Source organism: Macaca thibetana, chromosome 19, assembly GCF_024542745.1.
Source record: "Macaca thibetana thibetana isolate TM-01 chromosome 19, ASM2454274v1, whole genome shotgun sequence".
In the NCBI taxonomy this organism is placed as follows: Eukaryota; Metazoa; Chordata; class Mammalia; order Primates; family Cercopithecidae; genus Macaca; species Macaca thibetana.
In genome coordinates this window covers 7,553,145-7,573,576 of record NC_065596.1, presented here as the reverse complement: position 1 = coordinate 7,573,576, position 20,432 = coordinate 7,553,145, and the positions used below count along the sequence as shown (strand labels likewise).

The following is a 20,432-nucleotide window of genomic DNA, read 5'->3' as shown; positions in this document are numbered from 1 at the left end:
CTGAACTGCCCTTTCTGGGCCTTACTCTCTCCATCTGTAGAATGAGGAGATTGCAACCTGTCCTCCCTCCCTCCCTCCCTCTTGTGCCCCTGGGGATTTAGGGCAGAAGGGAAGCAAAGCAACACCCACACTGTCCCAGTCCTGAAGGCCAGCAAGTGGCTCCACTTTGCAAAAGATGGGGAAGTCCTGGTCCGGCACCCAAGGGACCTACCCAGGATGGCTCCCTGGCTCCGCACCACCGGCTCACCCTGGGCCACCAGCTGAGCCTGGACTATGACTTCCCATGGGGAGTTAAAGATGGTCACGCTGATGACTTCCTCCACGCCCGCACGAAAAACAGAGGGAGCTGCAATCAGGTAACCCCTGTAGGAAAGGAGATCCGAGGTAAAGTTCTCACCCGCAGCCCCCTGGCCTCGCTGCCACCACGGCTAGGTCAGGGCTCTCCCCGCAGCAGACTCCTGCCTTTTCCTGACCACACCTGGCTGGCACTGATGCTCTAGGAGTTTGTTCCCCCCACATTAGTTCTTGAGGCCAGGGATTGGCTCATTCACCTCTGAAGTCCCCATGCTGGGTAAGAATCTGGCCTCACTGGATTTTTCAGCATCACACATCCCCTCTTACTCTCTGTATTCCAGCCTCCAGGCTGTTTGCTCAGCTACTTCCTTCTGCCCCCGGACCTTTGTTTGTTTGTTTGTTTTTGTTTTGTTTCTGGAGACAGACTTGCTCTGTCCCCCAGGCTGGAGTGCAGTGGCGTGATCTCGGCTCACTGCAACCCCCGCCTCCCAGGTTCAAGGGATTCTCGTGCTTCAGTCTCCCGAGTAGCTGGGATTACAGGTGTCTCTCACCAAGCCTGGCTGATTTTTGTCTTTTTAGTAGAGACAGGGTTTTGCCATGTTGGCCAGGATGATCTCAAACTCCTGACCTCAAATGATCCACTCTCCTTAGCCTCCCAAAGTTCTGGGATTACAGGCGTGAGCCACCATGCCCGGCCCATCTGGCCCAGGACCTTTGCACATGTCATGCCCACTGTCTGAAATACTCTCCTCCACAAGTCAGGTAACCAGCAGGATCCCACTTTATCCTCACAGTGCACCCCCGCCCCCACCATCATGAGAAGTACTGACATCAGCCCCATTCAGAGAGAAAGGAAACCCTGGAGAAGTCAAGTCACTAGCCCCAACAGTGACAGACCAGGATTCTAACTCAGGCAGCCAGACTCCAGAACCTGATAAAAAGAAGCAAAGGGCTTCTTTGCAACATTCATTTTAAGAACAAACCCTGAGAACAAACTATAGGGTCTCAAACAGAAAAAATTCTGAAAACGATGGAATCAAGGCAGGCGTCTCTTTCCTAAAATCTTCTGATTGACTATGAAGTCACCTCTGGAAGGGAGGCATTACCCCCACTTTCCCAATGGGAAGTTGATGCTTCAGAAGGATAGGAACATGCACCAGATCACACAGCTGAGCAGAAGAGGGTGCTGGGGTGTCCTTAAGGGACATGACCTGAGGACCCAGGTCCTCCCCACCTGAGCTCCTGTCTCCCAGTATCTGCAGACTTCCATGGAAAATTACAAAGGCCATGTAACCTCATGAAATGCTTACAGTGTCCCCACAATCACCAAGAGCATTATAGCAAAGGCACCACAATTGCAACCATGGAGCATGATGGAAATCCGAAGAAAAGAGGGTAAAGAGGAAAACTGGACCATGCAATGAGATTAGGAGACATTTTCATTTCAATATTTTTTATTTATTTATTTATTTTTAATTGAGACTGAATCTTGCTCTGTTGTCTAGGCTGGAGTGCAGTGATGTGATCTCAGCTCACTGTACCCTCCAACTCTAAGGTTCAAGGGACTCTCCTGCCTCAGCCTCCAGAGTAGCTGGGACTACAGGAGTGTGCCACCACACCTGGCTAATTTTTGTATTTTTCGTAGAGACAGGGTTCCACCATGTTGGCCAGGCTTGTCTTGAACTCCTGACCTCAAGTCATCTGGCCGCCTTGGCCTCCCAAAGTGCTGGGATTACAGGCCCACTGTACCTGGCCTCAATAGTGTCTCTAGAACAACCCAACATCCACGTGCATTGAGACCACGTGAATTGAGACCATTACCTCACATCATGCAATTAGATTAACTCAAAGTTAATCTTAGTAACAGATCTAAATTGAAGAAGTAAAACTTGTAGAAGCACTAGAAGATAACAAAGGAGAAAGTCATTGCGTGCTTAGATTAGGCAAAGATTTCTTGGGTAAGATACCAAAACTATCCATAAAATAACTCATGATAAACCAAACTTCATGAAAACATCATTACAAATTTTGTATCTCAAAAGACGCAGTGGGTTTGTGTTGTTTCATGCACACGAACAATGGGTTTGGGTTGTTTACTGCAGCCCTGGCCACAGTGGGCACTGACCCTGTGATCATAGTGTGCTCCATCTGCCTTGAATAATTACCAGAGTTCAGTCCCCTGGGATCACACATGTGCTGTCCAACTCTAGGACCAACTGGAGTTTGCAAGACCCTAGGTGTGTGCTGTGTATTACATAACTCCAGCACTGACCAGGACACGCAATTACCCTGGGTTTGTAGGTGTCCTGTCCAGCTCTAGCACAGGAATGTGGCATCCTTTAGAAGGGACATACTCTTTCTGTCTGGCTCCCAGCAGATCCCTAGAGCTTAGCCTCACATATAGTACGTGGTGAGTATAGAAGACAGAATGAGGAATAAGTGTTCATTTTGCTTCGTCACCTTTGAAAGTCCTAACAATATGGGTTTGAGTCTACTTCCAACTGCCCAGAGAACCTGACATCACCAAATTATGTTTCCCTGCCATTCAGAAGTTGCGGCTGTTTCCAGCTGTTGGGATGCCTGCCAGCCATTCACTATCACACCTGACCCACCCCTAGCATCTGGGCCAACACTGGCTTCTCATCCTGCTGGTCTCAGAAGGTCCCAGATTGGGGAAAGTGATGTCCGGGTCAGTGTAGACAGAATTGCTCTTACAACTGCAAAGCTATGCTGCTTTCTGGGATCAGAAATTCCTCACACAAAAATCTCTCAGGTCACAGAAGTGGGCATCCAGAGCTATTCCTAAGACGGGATCCTTTGGGCTGGGTGAACCATGCCCCTGGTTTAGAGGCCAGCTACTCTGGAATCCCAGGTCGGTCATTTGGGGACGTTTCTTCCCCAGTGTGTCTGTCAGTACAGGGATTCCATGTCACTTAACAGATGGTAAGATCCCAGGGTGACTTTAGTCAGAGGCAAACGCCCTGGAGAACTGTTTAAAATTCTCCAACGGGCCAGGCACAGTGACTCACCCTGTAATCCGAGCACTTTGGGAGGCCGAGGTGGGTGGATCACCTGAGGTCAGGAGTTCCAGAACAGCCTGGCCAACATGGAGAAACTCCATCTCTACTAAAAAAATACAAAAAATTAGCCGGGTGTGGCGGCACATGCTTGTAATCCCAGCTACTCGGGAGGCTGAGGCAGGAGAGTCATTTGAACCTGGGAGGTGGAGGCTGCAATGAGCCGAGATCATGCCATTGCACTCCACCCTGGGCAATAAGAGTAAAACTCCGTCTCAAAAATAAAAAAATAAAAAATTTAAAAACACCTCTTTATAAGGCAGGGTCTGTCATTGGACCCAAGGTCTGTCATGTGGGGCCGTGTCATTCCTTGTGGTGGAAGCTGACCTGCGCATCCAAAGCTGTTTACCAGCATTCCTGACCTGCGCTCACTTGACGCCAACACCAAATGCCTCCCCCTATTTGTGACAACTCCAGACATTTCCCAATGGCCTCAGGGAGACAGAAATCCCCACCCCACCCCCACCCCAGGGCTTAGAACCACTATTCTAAGGGATGTCAGCTTTGAAAGAAGCATCAGGATGAAAATTTGCAGGGTTCCTATTTCACAAAGCCTAGGAGAGGAAAGTCTGGATGCTCAGAGCGCAGTAGACTGTCTTGCTTTTAAAACTGTAACCAGCAAGGACCAGGTACTCACAGCAAATAACGACACCCACCTAGTCTCACTGCTTACCAGCTTTCTGGAGACTCCTAAACAAGGGCTGCTTGAACAAGCTGCCTCCTAAACGCCCAGCTGGACTAAAAGGCTGGGCTTGTGCAGACCAAGGCAGCCCCCCTGAACCCACAGCCCTGCAGAGCTCACCAGAACTTGCCAGGTTTAGAAATATTCTCTGTGAAGCCAACTTAGGAGTTCTCCCCAGCAGCTAGTTAATTCACCTTCTCCCCGCCATCAACCCACCAGGAGCCTGCAAGCAAACCTCTAGAAAAATGTAGAAGCAAAACAAACATTTTCTCCCCCCTCACCACGCCCACCCACGGGAAACTGCCCGTTCCCACTCTCCTCCCACTTCTCAGCCAAGACGTGCCTCTTACCTTCATGCCTTGGACAACTGGAAATCGCCACCCAAGATGACAGCCCGGGTCACACGAAGGGGTCGAGGTGGGGCGGGGGGAGCTGACCTCAGCGCCTTTAGCTTTTGGAAGTCCCTGTACCTCCACAGTCACTTTGGAAACTTTAGGGCGCCCCCTCCCCAAGACGATTCGGGAACAAGAGGCCAGGTCCAGCCCAGCGCGGAGGCTGTGTGGCCTTGGGTAAGTCGCTGCGACCCTCTGAGCCAGTCCCTACGACCCCCACCCCAGAAGGCGACCGACCTCCTCTGTCGCCGGGGATACTCACGGGGCCTGAGGCTGCGCGGCGCGCACGCCGTCCCGCGCCGACAGCAGTAGGAGCAGGAGCGGGAGCAACGGCCAGAGCAGGGCGCAGCTCATTTTTCGGCTCCGGGGGTGGGCTGCGCCTGGGGAGGGGGCCGGGCCAGGGCTGGGCCAGGGCCAGGGTCCGAGCGCGGCCGTCCTCGCGCCGCCGCCGGGGGCCCTTTGTTCGCAGCCCCCGCGCAGTGCGCCCGGCGCCATGCGCCCCGCTCTGCGCCCGGCCAAGCTGGGGCAGCCCCGGGCCAGCCCCCTCCCCGGACCCGCCTCGTCTCCGGGCCCGCCCAGCTCGCCCCGCTCGCCCCACTCCTGGGCGCACCCTCCTGGGACGCCTGCTCCGCCCATCTCCGGACCCTGACCCGCCCCGATCCCTTCCCGCGATCGTCCCCCCACTTACTCCCCGACCCACCCGGGCCCTGCCCAATTCCGAACCCGCCTCCTCGCCCCCTACCCGGATTCGCCCCCGGATTCCCCCGTCCCCACCAGCCCCGCCTCGGACCCGACCCCCAACCGCCCTCTCCTCTCCACCCAGCGTCCACTTGGAACCTGCCCCTTCCCTGGCCTCTCGCCCCCTCCCTCCCCAGCCACCCGCCTTATGGCCCCCTCCCCGGGCCCACACCTCCCCAGGGGCCGCTCGGTCTGGACGCCGCCTGCAACCTCCATCCCACAGGGGCGGCTGTGCCCCAGGCCCTGGCCTGTATCTGGTGCCCAGTACAGTGCGTGCAGCCCGAGGAGCAGAGGATCCTTTGGGGAAACAGTCTAGCCAGGGATCGAACCTTCCAGACCCACATCTGCCCCAGGCCCCTATCTGTCCTCTCATCTCCCCTCTCCCCTACCCCCAATGTCCACAAATCCCTTGGGCCTGTCCCCTCTCTCTCTGGGCCTCAGAGTCCCCCTTCCCCTCCCATACAGCAGGGATGGATGGGCACCTCCTTTCTCTCCAAGAGCAGGGTGTCCCCTCCTGCCCCTCCCCGTGTGGCCACTTCAGCGATGGTCCTGCTGTCCTAGGTCCCACTGGCAGGCGGCACATCCTATACCATGTCCCAGTCCTGGACCCTCTCCCTCCAATGTGGAGCCCCCTTCCCCCAGCTACCGGCTGCCCTCCTAAAATTCCAGTGCTGACCACACCTCCTCCTGCCAGGAATCCTCGGGGCTCCCTGTTTATTTTATGTTTTATTTTTATGTTTTGAGACCAGAATTTTTCTCTGTTGCCCAGGCAGGAATTTAGTGGCGCAGTCACAGCTCACTGCAGCCTCAAACTCCTGGAGAGTAGCCGGGACTACAGGTGCAAGCCCACACCCAGCTAATTTTTATATGTATATATTTTTAGAAACGGAGTTGCACTGTGTTGCCCAGGCTGGTCTTGAACTCTGGGCTCAAATGATCCTCCCTCCTCAGCCTCCCAGAGTGCTAGGATTACAGGTGTGAGCCACCACATCCAGCCAGGGCTTCCCGTTTATTGAGACGAAATCCAAACTCTGGCTTTGATGGCAGAGACCTCAGCCCAGTTCCTCCAACACCTTGTTCTCACTCCACTGCCTGCTTCTGCCTAAGCTCTGTCTTCCTCTACCTGCCTCCTTCGCCAGACAAATTCCTGATCGTTCCAGGAAATTCGAGGGAAGCTTCTCTTGCCCCCTCCCTGCCCCTAGAGATGTGGGTCCTCTGGGGGCTTCTCAGCCCTGTCCACGGCCTTTGGACCCAGCACTGATCACTCAGGCAGCACCAAGCCCTGGATTGGGCGGTGAGGACCCGGGGACATACAGTACCTGCTGCCACTGAGCACACAAGCAGAGGGGATGTAACTGATGATGGTGTGTGGATGTGTGTGGGTGTGTGCACGCATGCAGGGGCCGGAGTGGATTGAGTAGCTGTCGCTCCTGCCCGAAGAGGAGGAGTTGCTGCCTACCTCCAAGCTCAGACCAGGCCAACCCCAAGCAGGCTGCTAAACTCACATGGAGGTGCAAAAATTTAGCACCAAGAAATTTGCCCCCTGCCACCCCTCCAGGCCAATTCTAACTCCTACCTAAGCCAACCTCCACTCCTCAGCCTCCAGGCCAGCCTTTGACCCCTCCACTTCCTCCTTGACCATTGGGCTCTGGCCACACTGGCCTTTGAGATACATCAGACCCCCACCCACCCACCACCACCACCATCTTGGGCTGAGGTGCCAGCTGTTCCCTCTGCCTGGGATGCACTTCCCTGTGGGATCACAAGACCGGCCGCTCTTCTCCACCTTCAGGGTTAGCCCTGAGGTGCCTTTCCTGCCTGTCTGTGTTGTAAGGTCTAAAATGTCAGTGCTGCCTTGGCATGGTTGAGCCACACAGGACCACGATGTCCTGACCAACTGTTCAGCTACTCTCGCCAAATGTGCCCCCTGCCTGGCAAGAGAAGTTGCTCTCCACCTGGCTGTCTCACCAAGCAACCAGACCAGCTGTACCCCACCCATCAGCCACAGACTTCACTTCCCTAGCTGCTGAGAAGTTATTGAAACAAGCCATGGCCAGGCACAGTGGCTCATGCCTGTATCCCAGCACTTTGGGAAGCCGAGGCGGGTGGATCACCTGAGGCCAGGAGTTCGAGACCAGCCTGGCCAACATGGTGAAAACCCGTCTCCACTAAAAATACAAAAATTAGCCGGGTGTGGTGGTGCAAACCTGTAATCCCAGCTACTCGGGAGGCTGAGGCAGGAGAATCGCTTGAACCCGGGAGGTGGAGTTTGCAGTGAGCTGAGATTGCGCCACTACACTCCAGCCTGGGTGACAGAGCGAGACTCCATCTCAAAAAAAAAGAAAGAAAGAAACAAGCCAATCATATCCTCCCAGGAGAACCAGGAGCCGCCTCACCCTCTTGTTACTACAAAGCCTGCTTCCCACAGCCCGTGGTTGTTCATTGTGCTCCTAAGTGCAACCCCTGTGTGACCTCGTACGGTGTACAGGGTCCTCCTCCCCTCATTGTGTGAGAATAGGTGAGCACTAAACTGTAGATCTCACCTACCCAATGTCACATGTTGTATATTTGGCCATCTCATACTCCTTTTTTTTTTTTTTTTTTTTTTTTTTTTTTTTTTGAGACAGAGTCTTGCTCTGTAGCCCAGGCTGGAGTGTAGTGGCACGACCTCAGCTCACTGCAAGCTCTGCCTCTCGGGTTCATGCCATTCTCCTGCCTCAGTCTCCCAAGTAGGTGGGACTACAGGCGCCTGCCACCATGCCCAGCTAATTTTTTGTATTTTTAGTAGAGACAGGGTTTCACCGTGTTAGCCAAGATGTTGTCGATCTCCTGACCTCGTGATCTGCCCGCCTCAGCCTCCCAAAGTGCTGGGGTTACAGGCGTGAGCCATGGCACCCGGCCTTTTTTTTTTTTTTTTAAACAAAGTCTCGCTCTGTCACACAGGCTGGAGTGCAATGGCGTGATCTCAGCTCACTGCAACCTCCACCTCCTGGGTTCAAGCCATTCTCCAGCCTCAGCCTTCTGAGTAGCTGGGATTACAAGCACCCGCCACCACGCCCCGCTAATTTTTTTGTTTTTAGTAGAGACAGGGTTTTGCCATGTTGGCCAGGCTGATCTCGAACTCCTGACCTTGTGTGATCCGCCCGCCTCAGCCTCCCAAAGTCCTGGGATTACAGGCCTGAGCCACTGCGCCCGGCCTAATGGGAGACGGTGGCAGATCACCAGGCATTAGATTCTCCTAAGGAGCACACAACATAGATCCCTCACATGCGCAGTTTGCAATAGGGTTTGGGCTTCTGTGAGAATCTAATGCTGCTGCTGATCTGACAGGGGGTGGAGCTTGGGAGATAAAGTGAGCAATGGGGAGAGGCTATAAATATAGGTGAAGCTTTGCTTACTCATCCAATATCAGACCGGTGTCAGTCTGTGGCCCAGGGGTTGGAGACCCTTGATTTAGATGATGGGTGAACAGGAGTCAGTGAGATCACTAGCATGGCCTGGTCATCCAGTTTGAGTGCATGGTACACAAAGCACGGAGCATGGTCTTATTATTCCGTATACATCTGCTTCCTGTCTGTCTTCTTTGGGATGTGAGCCCCCCGTTTGCTGCTGGCCCCAGCCCCTGGCTCAAAGCGGGCACTCCTCACACAGATTACTGCCTCACCAGCACACAGGAGAAGGCTCAGCTCGCTGCTTAGAAGAGTCAGTTGATACTGTTCCATAAATTATACAAGCCTGAGTTAACAAAGCCATCACCAAAAACTAAATTATACAGATTTGCAATGAAACACATTATACAGGTTGAGTAGCCAAAATGCATTATCGGCTGGGTGCAGTGGCTCATGCCTGTAATCCCAGCACTTTGGAAGGCCAAGGTGGGTGAATCACTTGAGGTCAGGAGTTCGAGACCAGCCTGACTAACATGGTGAAAACCCGTCTCTACAAAATACAAAAATTAGCTGGGTGTCATGGCAGGTACCTGTAATTCCAGCTGCTTGGGAGGCTAAGGCATAAGAATCACTTGAATCAGGAAGGTGAAGGTTGCAGTGAGCCAAGAATGGGCCACTGCGCTCCAGCCTGGGCAACAGAGCCAGACCCTGTCTCAAAAAAAAGAAAAAATGCCTAATCTAAAATGCACTTTCCAAAATGGTCAGTGCAAGTGCAAGAAATGTTCCAGATTTTTAATATTTCAGATTTGGGGATATTTACATTATACTTACTGGTAGAGTATTGTGTGCGTGTGTGTTTGTGAGAGAGAGAGAGAGAGAGAGAGTCTGGTTCTGTTGCCTAGGCTGCAGTGCAGTGGTGCGATATTGGCTCACTGCAACCTTCACCTCCTGGGTTCAAGCAATCCTCCCACTTCAGCCTCCCAAGTAGCTAGGACTATAGGCACATGCCACCACATTTGGCTAATTTTTGTATTTTTCTAGAGACAGGGTTTCTCCATGTTGCTCAGGCTAGTCTCGAACTTCTGAGCTGAAGTGAGCCACCTGCTTCAGCCTCCTAAAGTGCTGGGTTTACAGGCATGAGCCATCGTGCCCAGAGTATCTTTAATCTGAAAATCTGAAATCTGAAATGTTCTAGTGAGTGTTTCCTTTGAGCATCATGTTGGCACTGAAAATTTTTAAATTTTGGAGCATTTGTGGAATTTGGATTTTCAGATTAGAGATGCTCAACGTGTATTAAAAATATGGCTGGGCAAGGTGGCTCATGCCTGTAATCCCGGCAGTTTGGGAGGCCAAAGTGGGCAGATTATTTGAAGCCAGGAGTTTGAGACCAACCTGACCAACATGGTGAAACCTCATCTCTCCTAAAAATACAAAAAATTAGCCAGGTTTGGTGGTGCATGCCTGTAATCTCAACTATTCAGGAAGTTAAGGCAAGGGAATCGCTTGAACCCAGGAGTCAGAGGTTGCAGTGAACTGAGATCACGCCACTGCACTCCAACCTGGACGACAGAGTGAGACTGTCGCAAATAAAAAAATAAATAGCAAAGGCGCTGGAAGTGCTCACAACTCATCACTTCTTCATGTTACTACATTTTACAGTTCTCTGTACTCTTGAGGTGATGCGTGGTGAAAATACTCTGTAATAACACACATCTCGTCCTTACTCTGTGTTTAATCACTTCACGCCAGTAGGTTGAAATTACCCATGGGCGGAGTACAGTCAATTCCACTTTATCACTTGTTTTGAAAGCACAGATGTGTTCTGACACGATGGATGCGTTAGGAATGATTTGAGCATAAAATCAAATGTTGTGTTCGCTTATGTGAGATTTTTGTCTGCAAGAAACATTGGGTACGAATGCACCTGGCTGACCGCAGCCACTTAGGAATGCACAAAACCACACGTGCACCCTCTCCAGCATCTATGTGCTCCCTCAGTGCCTTGCTGTATGCCGGGAGCCACCCCGTCCCTGTCTGAGGTTACAATATGCCGCCTGATTTCAGATTATCTCCTCCCAGCCCTTCACAGGCTGCCACCTCCCCACGCCCAGGTTCACAAGCGAGCCTTGGGTCTTTTCCAAGGTTGATACCGTTATTTGTGTAATCTTTTTTTTTTTTTGAGATGGGTTCTCACTGTGTTGTCCAGGCTGGTGTGCAGTGGCACGATCAGGGCTCACTGCAGCCTCAACATCCCAGGCTCAAGTGATCCTCCTGCCTCAGCCTCCGGAGTAGCTGAGACCACAGGCGTGTATCACCATGCCCGGCTAATTTTTTTTTTTTTGTATTTTTAGTAGAGACAGGGTTTTGCCATCTTACCCAAGCTGGTCTCCAACTTCTGGACTCAAGCGATCCACCCGCCTCCCAAAGTGCTGGGATTATACAGGCGTGAGGCATCGCGCCCGGCCATATTCTTGAAATTCATAACCGTTTAACATTTATACAATGGCACTACCATTTTTAGTAGGTGCCTATGTTTTTTAGGTGTCATTGGTGACATTTGGATGGTTGTGCCCTGACCCATTTTCCCATGAGCCCTGTGGTTTGATTGTGTGTGTGAATTTGCAGTGTGAGGTCATTTTTAGGGATGCCTGTGTTTCGTGAGGGTGGAACCGGCTGCATTAGCCCCACGATAAATGGTTGTTAAACATCTTCAAACATGCCTAGGATGGGCAGTTTTGCAGTTTGGATGGTGGATGAGGAAGATCACAAAGAGTGTCCTGTTGTCAGTGGGCGTTTTTCTTTTCTTTCTTTTCTTTTATCTTTTAATTGAGACAAAGTCTCGCCCTATTGCCCAGGCTGGAGTGCAGTAGCACCATCTCGGCTCACTGCCAACCTCTGCCACCCGGGTTCAAGCGATTCTCGTGCCTCAGCCTCCCGAGTAGCTGGGATTACAGGCACATACCACCACGCCCAGCTAATTTTTTGGGTTTGTTTGTTTGTTTGTTTGTTTGTTTTTTAAATAGAGATGAGGTTTCACCATGTTGGCCAGGCTGTTCTTGAACTCCTGACCTCAAGTGATCTGCCCACCTCGGCATCCCAAAGTGCTGGGATTACAGGCATGAACCACTGCGCCTGGCCCAGTGGGCATTTTTTCTCCCACTTAGCCAGCATGTGCCTGTGCCTGCCAGGTGCCCAGGAGATTGGATGTCAGGGCTGAAGACGGACAGACAGCCCGATGGTCTGCAGGGGTCTGGGTCTTCTAGCACAGTGCCCCCCACAGGGTTCCTAGGGTCAGCGGGAGATCAGGCCATGCCTGTCCAGGACATTTCATATAAATGGAATCGTACACTATGTGCGCTTTTGTGTCTGCCTTCTCTCACTCAGCATCATTTTTTGTTTTTTGTTTTTTTTAATGGAGTCTTGCTCTGTTGCCCAGGTTGGAGTGCAGTGGCGCAATCTCGGCTCACCGCAACCTTCGTCTCCCGAGTTCAAGCGATTCTCTGCCTCAGCCTCCCAAGTAGCTGGGATTACAGGCACGCACCACCACATCCAGGTAATTTTTTGTATTTTTAGTAGAGACAGGGTTTCTCTGTGTTGCCCAGGCTGGTCTTGAACTCCTGACCTCAGGTGATCTGCCCACCTCGGCCTGCCAAAGTGCTGGGATTATAGGCATGAGCCTCTGCGCCCAGCCAAAATATGCAATGACACCTGCCAGGAGTGAGGCAGGAATTATTTTCTTAATAACGTATTTATTTTCTCTACTTCGCTTTATTGTCAGAATATGATATATAATATATAGATCATACAAAATATGCGTTAATTGATCGTTTACATTATCTGTTGACTTCCGGTCCACAGTAGGCTATTAATAGTTAAGTTTTGGGGGAATCAAAAGTTATGCACGGATTTTCAACTCAGTGGAGGTTCAGCACCCCTAACGCCATCATTCTTCAGGACCAACTATACATCTATTTAGAAAAACAAACATGTACACTGAAACACAAAAATTGGGCCAGGCACTGTGGCTCACACCTATAATCTCAGCACCTTGGGAGGTCGAAGTGGGACGATCACTTGAGGCCAGGAGTTCAAGACCAGCCTGGGCATTATAGTGAAACTTCATTCTACAAAAATTAAAAAATTTGGCCAGATGTGGTGGCTCACCCCTGTAATCCCAGCACTTTGGGAGGCCAGTGCAGGCAGATCACTTGAGGTCAGAAGTTCGAGACCAGCCTGGCCAACGTGGCGAAATCCCATTGCTAACAAAAATACAAAAATTTCCCAGGTGTGGTGGCAGAAGCCTGTAATCCCAGCTACTTGGGAGGCTGAGGCAGAAGAATCTCTTGAACCTGGGAGGCGAGGTTGCAGTGAGTCAAGATTGCGCCACTGCACTCCAGCCTGAGTGAGAGACTCCATCTTGGGGAAAAAAAAAAAAACAAAGAAACAAAGAAAAAAGAAAAATTAGCTGTATGTGTTGGCTCTGAGTGGCCTCCAAAAGTGGCTTTTAGGGGGACATCTGGGATCTGCCCCAGCAAGTCCCAGCTATTCAAGAGGCTGAGGCAGGAGAATTCCTTGAGCCTAGGAGTTTGAAGATGCAGTGAGCTATGGTTGCACCACTGTGCTCCAGCCTGAATGACAGAGCAAGACCCTGTCTCTCTAAAAAAAAAAAAAAAAAAGGCTGAGTGCCGCGGCTCATGCCTATAATCCCAGCACTTTGGGAGGCCGAGGGCGGGAGGATCATCTGAAGTCGGGAGTTCGAGATCAGCCTGACCAACATGGAGAAACCCCATCTCTACTAAAAATACAAAATTAGCCCGGCCTGGTAGCACATGCCTGTAATTCCAGCTACTTGGGAGGCTGAGGCAGGAGAATCGCTTGAACCCGGGAGGCGGAGGTTGCGGTGAGCCGAGATCGCGCTACAGCACTCCAGCCTGGGCAACAAGAACAAAACTTGGTCTCAAAAAAATTTTTTTAAATAAAAAATAAATTTAAAAAAAGGGATGGGGCAGTTTAACAGGATGCAGGCCTGGGACTTTCCATGGAGGAAGAGGCCTCGGAAAGGTCTATGTCTGGGACAACGTGACCTGAAGTGCCCTTGGGCTTGACCTCTTGGACTCAGACCTCTCTGGGGTTTGGAGACGCCAGCTGCCCCAAACACCGCTCCGAGCACAAGCAATGTGCCACATAGCCCTGTGGCAGGAAGGAGATCGTGCCCGCTCCAAGTAGCACCAAGCCGGGAGGAAGGCAAAGGAGTCTCGGGCTGCCACGGGCCCTCTAGGGGTGTGGGGACCAGAGTTCAAGCCAGGTTTCCTTGCCCTGTGAACCCTGCCTTGTGTCCTCGAGGCGGGGAGTGAACGCAGGCCGTCGGGGGACAGCACAGGGCAGATGGTCCCCGGCCGGGCGGGACCAGTGTGTTAGGCTCTAGGGTCAGCATCAGGGTGACCTTGGGAATGTGCAGCTCCTTGGAGATGAACTCACAGCTGGTCCAAGCTCTGACCGCGCTTCTAGAAAGAAGCTTCAGCCTCACAACTCCGGAATCACTTCCCTAAAACCCCAGTTTGCCGAGTTTTTGCCTCAACCACCCTGAGTGGCTCTGTCCTGCCTGGACCCTGAGTCTGAGCAAAGACAATGGCCTCTGATCATCTGGCCCCAGACAGCCTTGAGGCGCCGTCACAGCCCCACTGTTCCCAGGGCGTGCCCCAGACGTCCCCTGAAGGCCGCCCTCGGAGGCCAGTCAGTGATCCGCCCTTTGCACCAAAAGGGCTTCTTCCTATCTTTCTGGCTCCTTCTAGCAGCTTCGCCATGGTGAAGCCCCTTCTGGGCTGTTCCCTCAGCTGGGTGACTACACCTCTGAATTCATGCTTGTGAAGTCTGCACCTGCCCAGCTCACCTGGCGTCTGTCTGCACCTGCCCAACTCACCTGGGGAGCCGTGTCTCTGTCTACCTTACCTGGAGGCTCTCTCTGCCTGTCTGTCTTGTCTGGGGCCTGTTTATGCCTGAGCACCTCACGCGGGGGCTGTTCACACCTGCCCACCTCACCTGGGTGCTATGTCCACATCTGCCCACCTCACCTGGGTGCTATGTCCATACCTGTCCATCTCACCTGGGGACTGTCTACATCTGCCCACCTCACCTGGAGGCTGTGACCATACTTGCCCATCTCACCTGGGGACTGTTCACACCTGCCCACCTCATCTGGGGGTTGTTCACACCTGCCCATCTCACCTGAGGGCTGTGTCCATACCTGCCCATCTCACCTGGGGGCTGTATCCACACCTGCCCATCTCACCTGGGGGCTGTGTCCATAGCTGCCCATCTCACCTGGGGACTGTGTCCATACCTGCCCACCTCACCTGGGAGCTGTCTGCACCTACCCACCTCACCTGAGAACTGTGTCCATACCTGCCCATCTTATCTGGGGGCTGGCCACAGCCGCCCACCTCACCCAGGGTCCATGTACCCACCCACCTCACCTGGAGGGCCATGTCTCTGCCCACCTCATTTGGAGGCTATCTACACTGGTCCATCTTGCCTGGGGGCTGTGTACACCTACCCATCCCTCCTGAGGACCACGCACCCATCTGCCTCACCTAGGAATTACCCATACCCTCCTGGGGGCTATGTCCCCACCCCCCTCACCTGGGAGCTAGCTACAGTCACTCATCTCACTGTGTCCCTACAGGGTGAGCACAGGCAGAAGGCAGGGAGTCGGGCAGGGGTGTCAGGGAGAGGGGCAGGGGTGTGTGCGTCTGTCCAGGGAGGAGGGTGGAGGTGCTGCCTGCAGCCCTTTTTACCTGCACCCGAGCCCTCAGTGCAGCTCTGCGGCAGACACTCCCAGGCCCCGGGGCCTGGTGGCCGGCACCGTCTCTTGTCTCTTAGGCAGCATCTCTGCCCAACCATTCCTTTTTAGAGGCTCCCATGACATGAGAGCAGGAATGGGGCCTGGGACAGCACTGGGATAAGAAAACAGAGGCCATGGCCAGGTGCGGTGGCTCAAGCCTGTAATCCCAGCACTTTGGGAGGCTCAGGAAGGAGAATCACTTGAGGTCAGGAATTCAAGACCAGCCTGGCCAACATGGCAAAACCCCATCTCTACTGAAAATACAAAAATTAGCTGGGCGTGGTGGTGGTCACCTATAATCCCAGCTACTCAGGAGGTTGAGGCATGAGAATCACTTGAATCCCGGAGGTGGAGGTTGCAGTGAGCCAAGATTGTGCCACTGCACTCCAGCCTGGGTGACATAAAAAAAAAAAAAAAAAAAAGAAAGAAAGAAAGAAAGGAAAGAAGAGAAAACTGAGGCCCAGACACGATTCAGCCCCAGTAGGCACCCTGGCAAGCTCTGCCTTCTGGGCAAGCAGGCTGGAAATAAAAACACCACAGTGAACGCCCTGGCCCGCCTCGGCTCCGCCAGCAGCATCTGTCCTGGAGAAGGTGCCAGCTCAGTGCCAGAAATGTTCCGGACACAACCTGGACCGGGCAGAAGCTCAGGAGCCACCAGGCTGCCAGCAACTCCAGGCACACGCTGGGGGCTGGGGAGGGGGCTCGCTACCTTCTAACTCCCTGGGGGTGGCCTCGTCCAGCCCCACAAGAGGACTCTGTCTACTGGAGCTAAGCCTGGAGATGGCCACTCTGGTCAAAGGCCTGTCCAACCCAGGTGTGGACAGCCCCTGAGTGAGGCGAGCAGGCACATGGCCCGCCAGGTGAGCTGAGTGGGTACATGGCCTGCCGCGGTGAGGTAGGCAGGTATAGGTAATCCCCAAATGAGGCAGACAACCCCCAAGATGAAGTGAACAGGTGTAGACAGCACCTGAGTAGGGTGGACCGGGGCATGGCCCTCCAGATAAGATGGGTAGGTGCATGGCCTCCTAGACGAGATAGGAGGTAGACAGCTCCCAGGTGAGGGGGACAGGCACAAATAGCCCCCAGGCGAAGTGGACAGGTGTAGAAATCCCCCAGGTGAGGCGGACAGGTGTAGAAATCTCCCAGGTGAGGTGGACAGGGATAGAAATCCCCCAGGTGAGGTGGAAAGGCATAGAAATTCCCCAGGTGAGATGGACAGGCATAGAAATCCCCCAGATGAGGTGGACAGGTATAGAAATCTCCCAGGTGAAGTGGACAGGTGTAGAGATCCCCCAGGTGAGGTAGAAAGGGACATAGCCCCCAGGTAAGGGGACCACTTCCTTCCCTTCTTTCCTCCCATCACCAAGTGTCTACAGACACCACCCTCGCCATACCAGGTGCTGGAGGCTGGCCCAGCCCTCAGTGGCTCCCAATATTTCGGCAGATCAGTTCCAAACAGGTGCGTTCTAGAAACTCTGACAGCAGGGCTAACTCCACAGGGCACCGATGAGGACGGGAACCCAGGAATGTAAGGCCAGCCCTGAGCCTGGACCTAGTCCATGTTCCATAAACAGCAGCCTAGGGACCCTGGGGCCAGGCAGCCTGGGAGTGGGAGGGAGGGGCCGGCTCCTGCTGGGGCATGGTGGCGGGGTGGGGGAAGGGGGGTTTGCAGGAGAAGATTTGTTTCATCACTTGTTCATGCAGATCTTCTGAGGCTCCCTCGCCATTCCAGGGCCCTATCCAGCCCACAGCCTCTGCCATCCCTGCCCTACCCCAGGACTTGGACTCTCACTGCCCTACGAGCTCAGCTGGCTCATTCCCGTCTCCCCAGCCAGCAGCCCCTCACCTGCCAGGGCTCCAATAAGCTTCGTCTCTGGAGGGCACCCACGCTGCCCCTCCTCCAGCCATCTTCTTTTGGGAGTATAATTGGGGTATAATTTACATACCACAAAGTTGACCCAATGAAAGTGTTCAGTTCAATAGATTTACTATTGATTTAATCAATAGATTTTAGTATACTTAAACTGGTGCAACCGTCATCTCTTCTATCTCACTCTAGAACATTTCATCCCCCCAAAAGGAGACCCCATCCCCATTAGCGGTCACTCCCCAAAAGCCCCTGGCAGCTTCCTGACTCTGGATTTGTCTGTTCTGGGCATTTCATATCAATGGAATCTCACATTATGTGGTGTTTCGTGACTAGCTTCTTTTGTGATTTTGGGGGGTTTTTTATGTTTTGTTTTTCAGACAGGATCTCACTGTCACCCAGGCTGGAGTGCAGTGGCGTGATCACAGCTCACTGCAGTCTTCATTTCCTGGGCTCAAGCGATCCTCCTGCCTCAGTCTCCCAAGTAGCTGGGTTACAGTTGAGCACCACCACACCCAGCTACCTTTTTTTTTTTTTTTAAGATGGAGTGTTGCTCTGTCGCTCAGGCTGGAGTACAGTGGTGTGATCTCGGTTTGCTGCAAGCTCTGCCTCCCAGGTTCACACCATTCTCCTGCCTCCACCTCCCAAGTAGCTGGGACTACAGGCGCCCGCCATCACGCTCGGCTAATTTTTTGTATTTTTAGTAGAAACGGGTTTCACCGTGTTAGCCAGGATGGTCTCGATCTCCTGACCTTGTGATCTGCCCGCCTCAGCCTCCCAAAGTGCTGGGATTACAGGCGTGAGCGATTGCACACAGCCCACCCAGATAATTTTTATTTTTTTTATAAAGACAAGGTCTAGCTATGTTGCCCAGGCTGGCCTCAAACTCCAGGGCTCAAGAGATCCTCCCTCCTGAGCCTCCCCAAGTGCCGGGATTACAGACATGAGCCACTGCACCCAGCCTTATTTGATTTTTGTATGCGTCTGCTTTGTTTTTCTGGTCTTGGTCTTAAGTTCTCCAAGTTATCTCCTCCCGTTCCCCCTTCATTTCTTTCCAATCAGGCCGTTTCTCTCCCTCCTATCACTCCCCTGAAACTGATTTCATCAATGTTACCAATGATAGACAATTTCCTTAATTGAATATTCTATTGTGTGCTTGTTTTATTTGATTTATAAGACGCATTGCACGCAGCTGTTTTCTCTCTTTTCTTTTCTTTCTTTGAGACAGAATCTCCCTCTGTCTCCCAGGCTGGAGTGCAGTGGCGCAATCTTGGCTCACTGTAACCTCTGCCTCCCAGGTCCAAGCGATTCTCATGCCTCAGTCTCCTGAGTAGATGGGATCACAGGCATGCACCACTATACTGGTTAATTTTTGTATTTTACTGGAGATGGAGTTTCACCATGTTGGCCAGGCTGGTCTCGAACTCCTGGCCTCAAATGATCCACCTGCCTCGGCCTCCCAAAGCGCTGGCATTACAGGTGTGAGCCACCATGCCCAGCCGCTTTAACAAACATCTTAATTGGCTTTATGATTGCAGGCGTACTTTGGTTCAGCAACTGCCAGGGTCCACATACCTGCCTCAGAACTCCACGTCTGCCTTCTCCTATCCTGTGGTCTCTCACACCAGATGTGGAGGGTGACAGTCTTAACAGCCTCCTGTCCCTGAAACCTGCCAGTACCTCTCGCTGAAACTCCAGGAGACTGGTACAAATGCTCTTATCCCAGGTCAGCCCTGGACCCGGAGGCCAGAGACAAAAAGACCCCAGCTGGGCTTCCAGCTCCCCAGGGGAAAGTTTGGTGCCGAAAGGAAAATATTTATGTGGTTTGTAAGTTGAGCTATCCCCCTGCAGAAGTGATTAAAAGGACAGTAAAGATGGAAAGTCTGTGTTGTCGTAATGTGAGCTGTGCCAGGACACGCAGCAGGCGCGATCCTGCAGGACTCTTCAGGGAGCTGATGGACGTGACCTGCTGACCCTTTTGTTTTCTGAAATCACCAAACATCTGCTGAGTGAGCTGCTTCCTGGACCCTTTTGGGAATGTTCCCAGGCTTGGTTGTTGAGGAAACACAGTGCAAGGGTGGAGGGGGTTCTGGAGGCTGCGACTCGGCCAGAGCCGCCTGTGTGCGTGGAGCAGGGGCGTGGGGGGTGTTTGGATCACCTCCAGGGTCCTTTTCAGCGGGAACACACATGAGTCATTTTTAATCAAACAACAAGAAGAAAAGAGACAAAATGCCGTTAATGAACACTCCCATACCATGCTATGATTAAATGCTTTTATTTATTTATTTTATTATTTTTTTTTTTTTTGAGACGGAGTCTCGCTCTGTCGCCATTGCTGGAGTACAGTGGCACGATCTCAGCTCACTGCAAGCTCCGCCTCCCGGGTTCACACCATTCTCCTGCCTCAGCCTCCTGAGTAGCTGGGACTACAGGCACCCGCCACCACACCTGGCTTTTTTTTTTTTTTTTTTTTTTTTTTTTTTTGTATTTTTAGTAGAGACGGGGTTTCACTGTGTTAGCCGGGAAGTTCTTGATCTCCTGACCTCGTGATCCGCCCACCTCGGCCTCCCAAAGTGCTGGGATTACAGGCATGAGCCACCGCGCCCGACTAAAATGCTTTTAAAAGTCACACGAGGCTGGGCGCAGTGGCTCATGCCTGAAACCCCAGCACTGTGGGAGGCTGAGGTGGGAGGAGCACTTTGAGGACAGGAGTTCGAGACCAGCCTGGGCAACATAGTGAGATCTCATCTCCACGAAAAATAAAAATAAAAAAGTCTGCTGGGCATGGTGGTTTGCACCTGTAGTCCCAGCTACTTGGGAGGCTAAGGTGGGAGGATAGCTTGAGCCCAGAAATTTGAGGCTACACTGAGCTACAACTGTACCACTGCACTCTAGCCTGGGTTACAGAGTGAGACCCTGTCGAACAAGGAAGACAGAGAGAAAGAGATGAAGGGAGGGAGAGAAGGAAAGGAAAAATGAAAGCTAGCTGACACCAGGTTTCTGTTGTGAATTAAATGTTTCAATTTCTCACCCACTGCAACTCAGACCACCACGCCTCACACAGATTTATCAGAAGGCATCTGCAGGCCAGGCATGGTGGCTCACGCCTGTAATCCAACACTTCGGGAGGCCGAGGCGGGAGGATCACCTGA

The 20,432-nt window shown here is 52.6% G+C and overlaps 2 protein-coding genes across 2 annotated transcripts in view; both read right to left on the bottom strand.

Annotated features, from left to right (window-relative positions):
* SMIM7 (small integral membrane protein 7) overlaps positions 1 to 407 on the bottom strand; it is a 357,382-nt gene extending 356,975 nt beyond the window's left edge. Inside the window, exon 1 of the mRNA XM_050769888.1 lies at positions 404 to 407. The gene's annotated coding sequence lies outside the window, so the exon portion shown is untranslated. The remainder of the gene's footprint in view (positions 1 to 403) is intronic.
* The window catches only part of CPAMD8 (C3 and PZP like alpha-2-macroglobulin domain containing 8), a 119,832-nt gene extending 114,998 nt beyond the window's left edge, over positions 1 to 4,834 (bottom strand). Inside the window, exons 1-2 of the mRNA XM_050769895.1 lie at positions 4,708 to 4,834; positions 212 to 363 (exon numbers count right to left, since the gene is read on the bottom strand). Of these exons, the coding sequence (XP_050625852.1) occupies positions 212 to 363; positions 4,708 to 4,799 (244 nt within the window). The 5' untranslated portion in view covers positions 4,800 to 4,834. The remainder of the gene's footprint in view (positions 1 to 211; positions 364 to 4,707) is intronic.
* Positions 4,835 to 20,432: the final 15,598 nt, after the last annotated feature.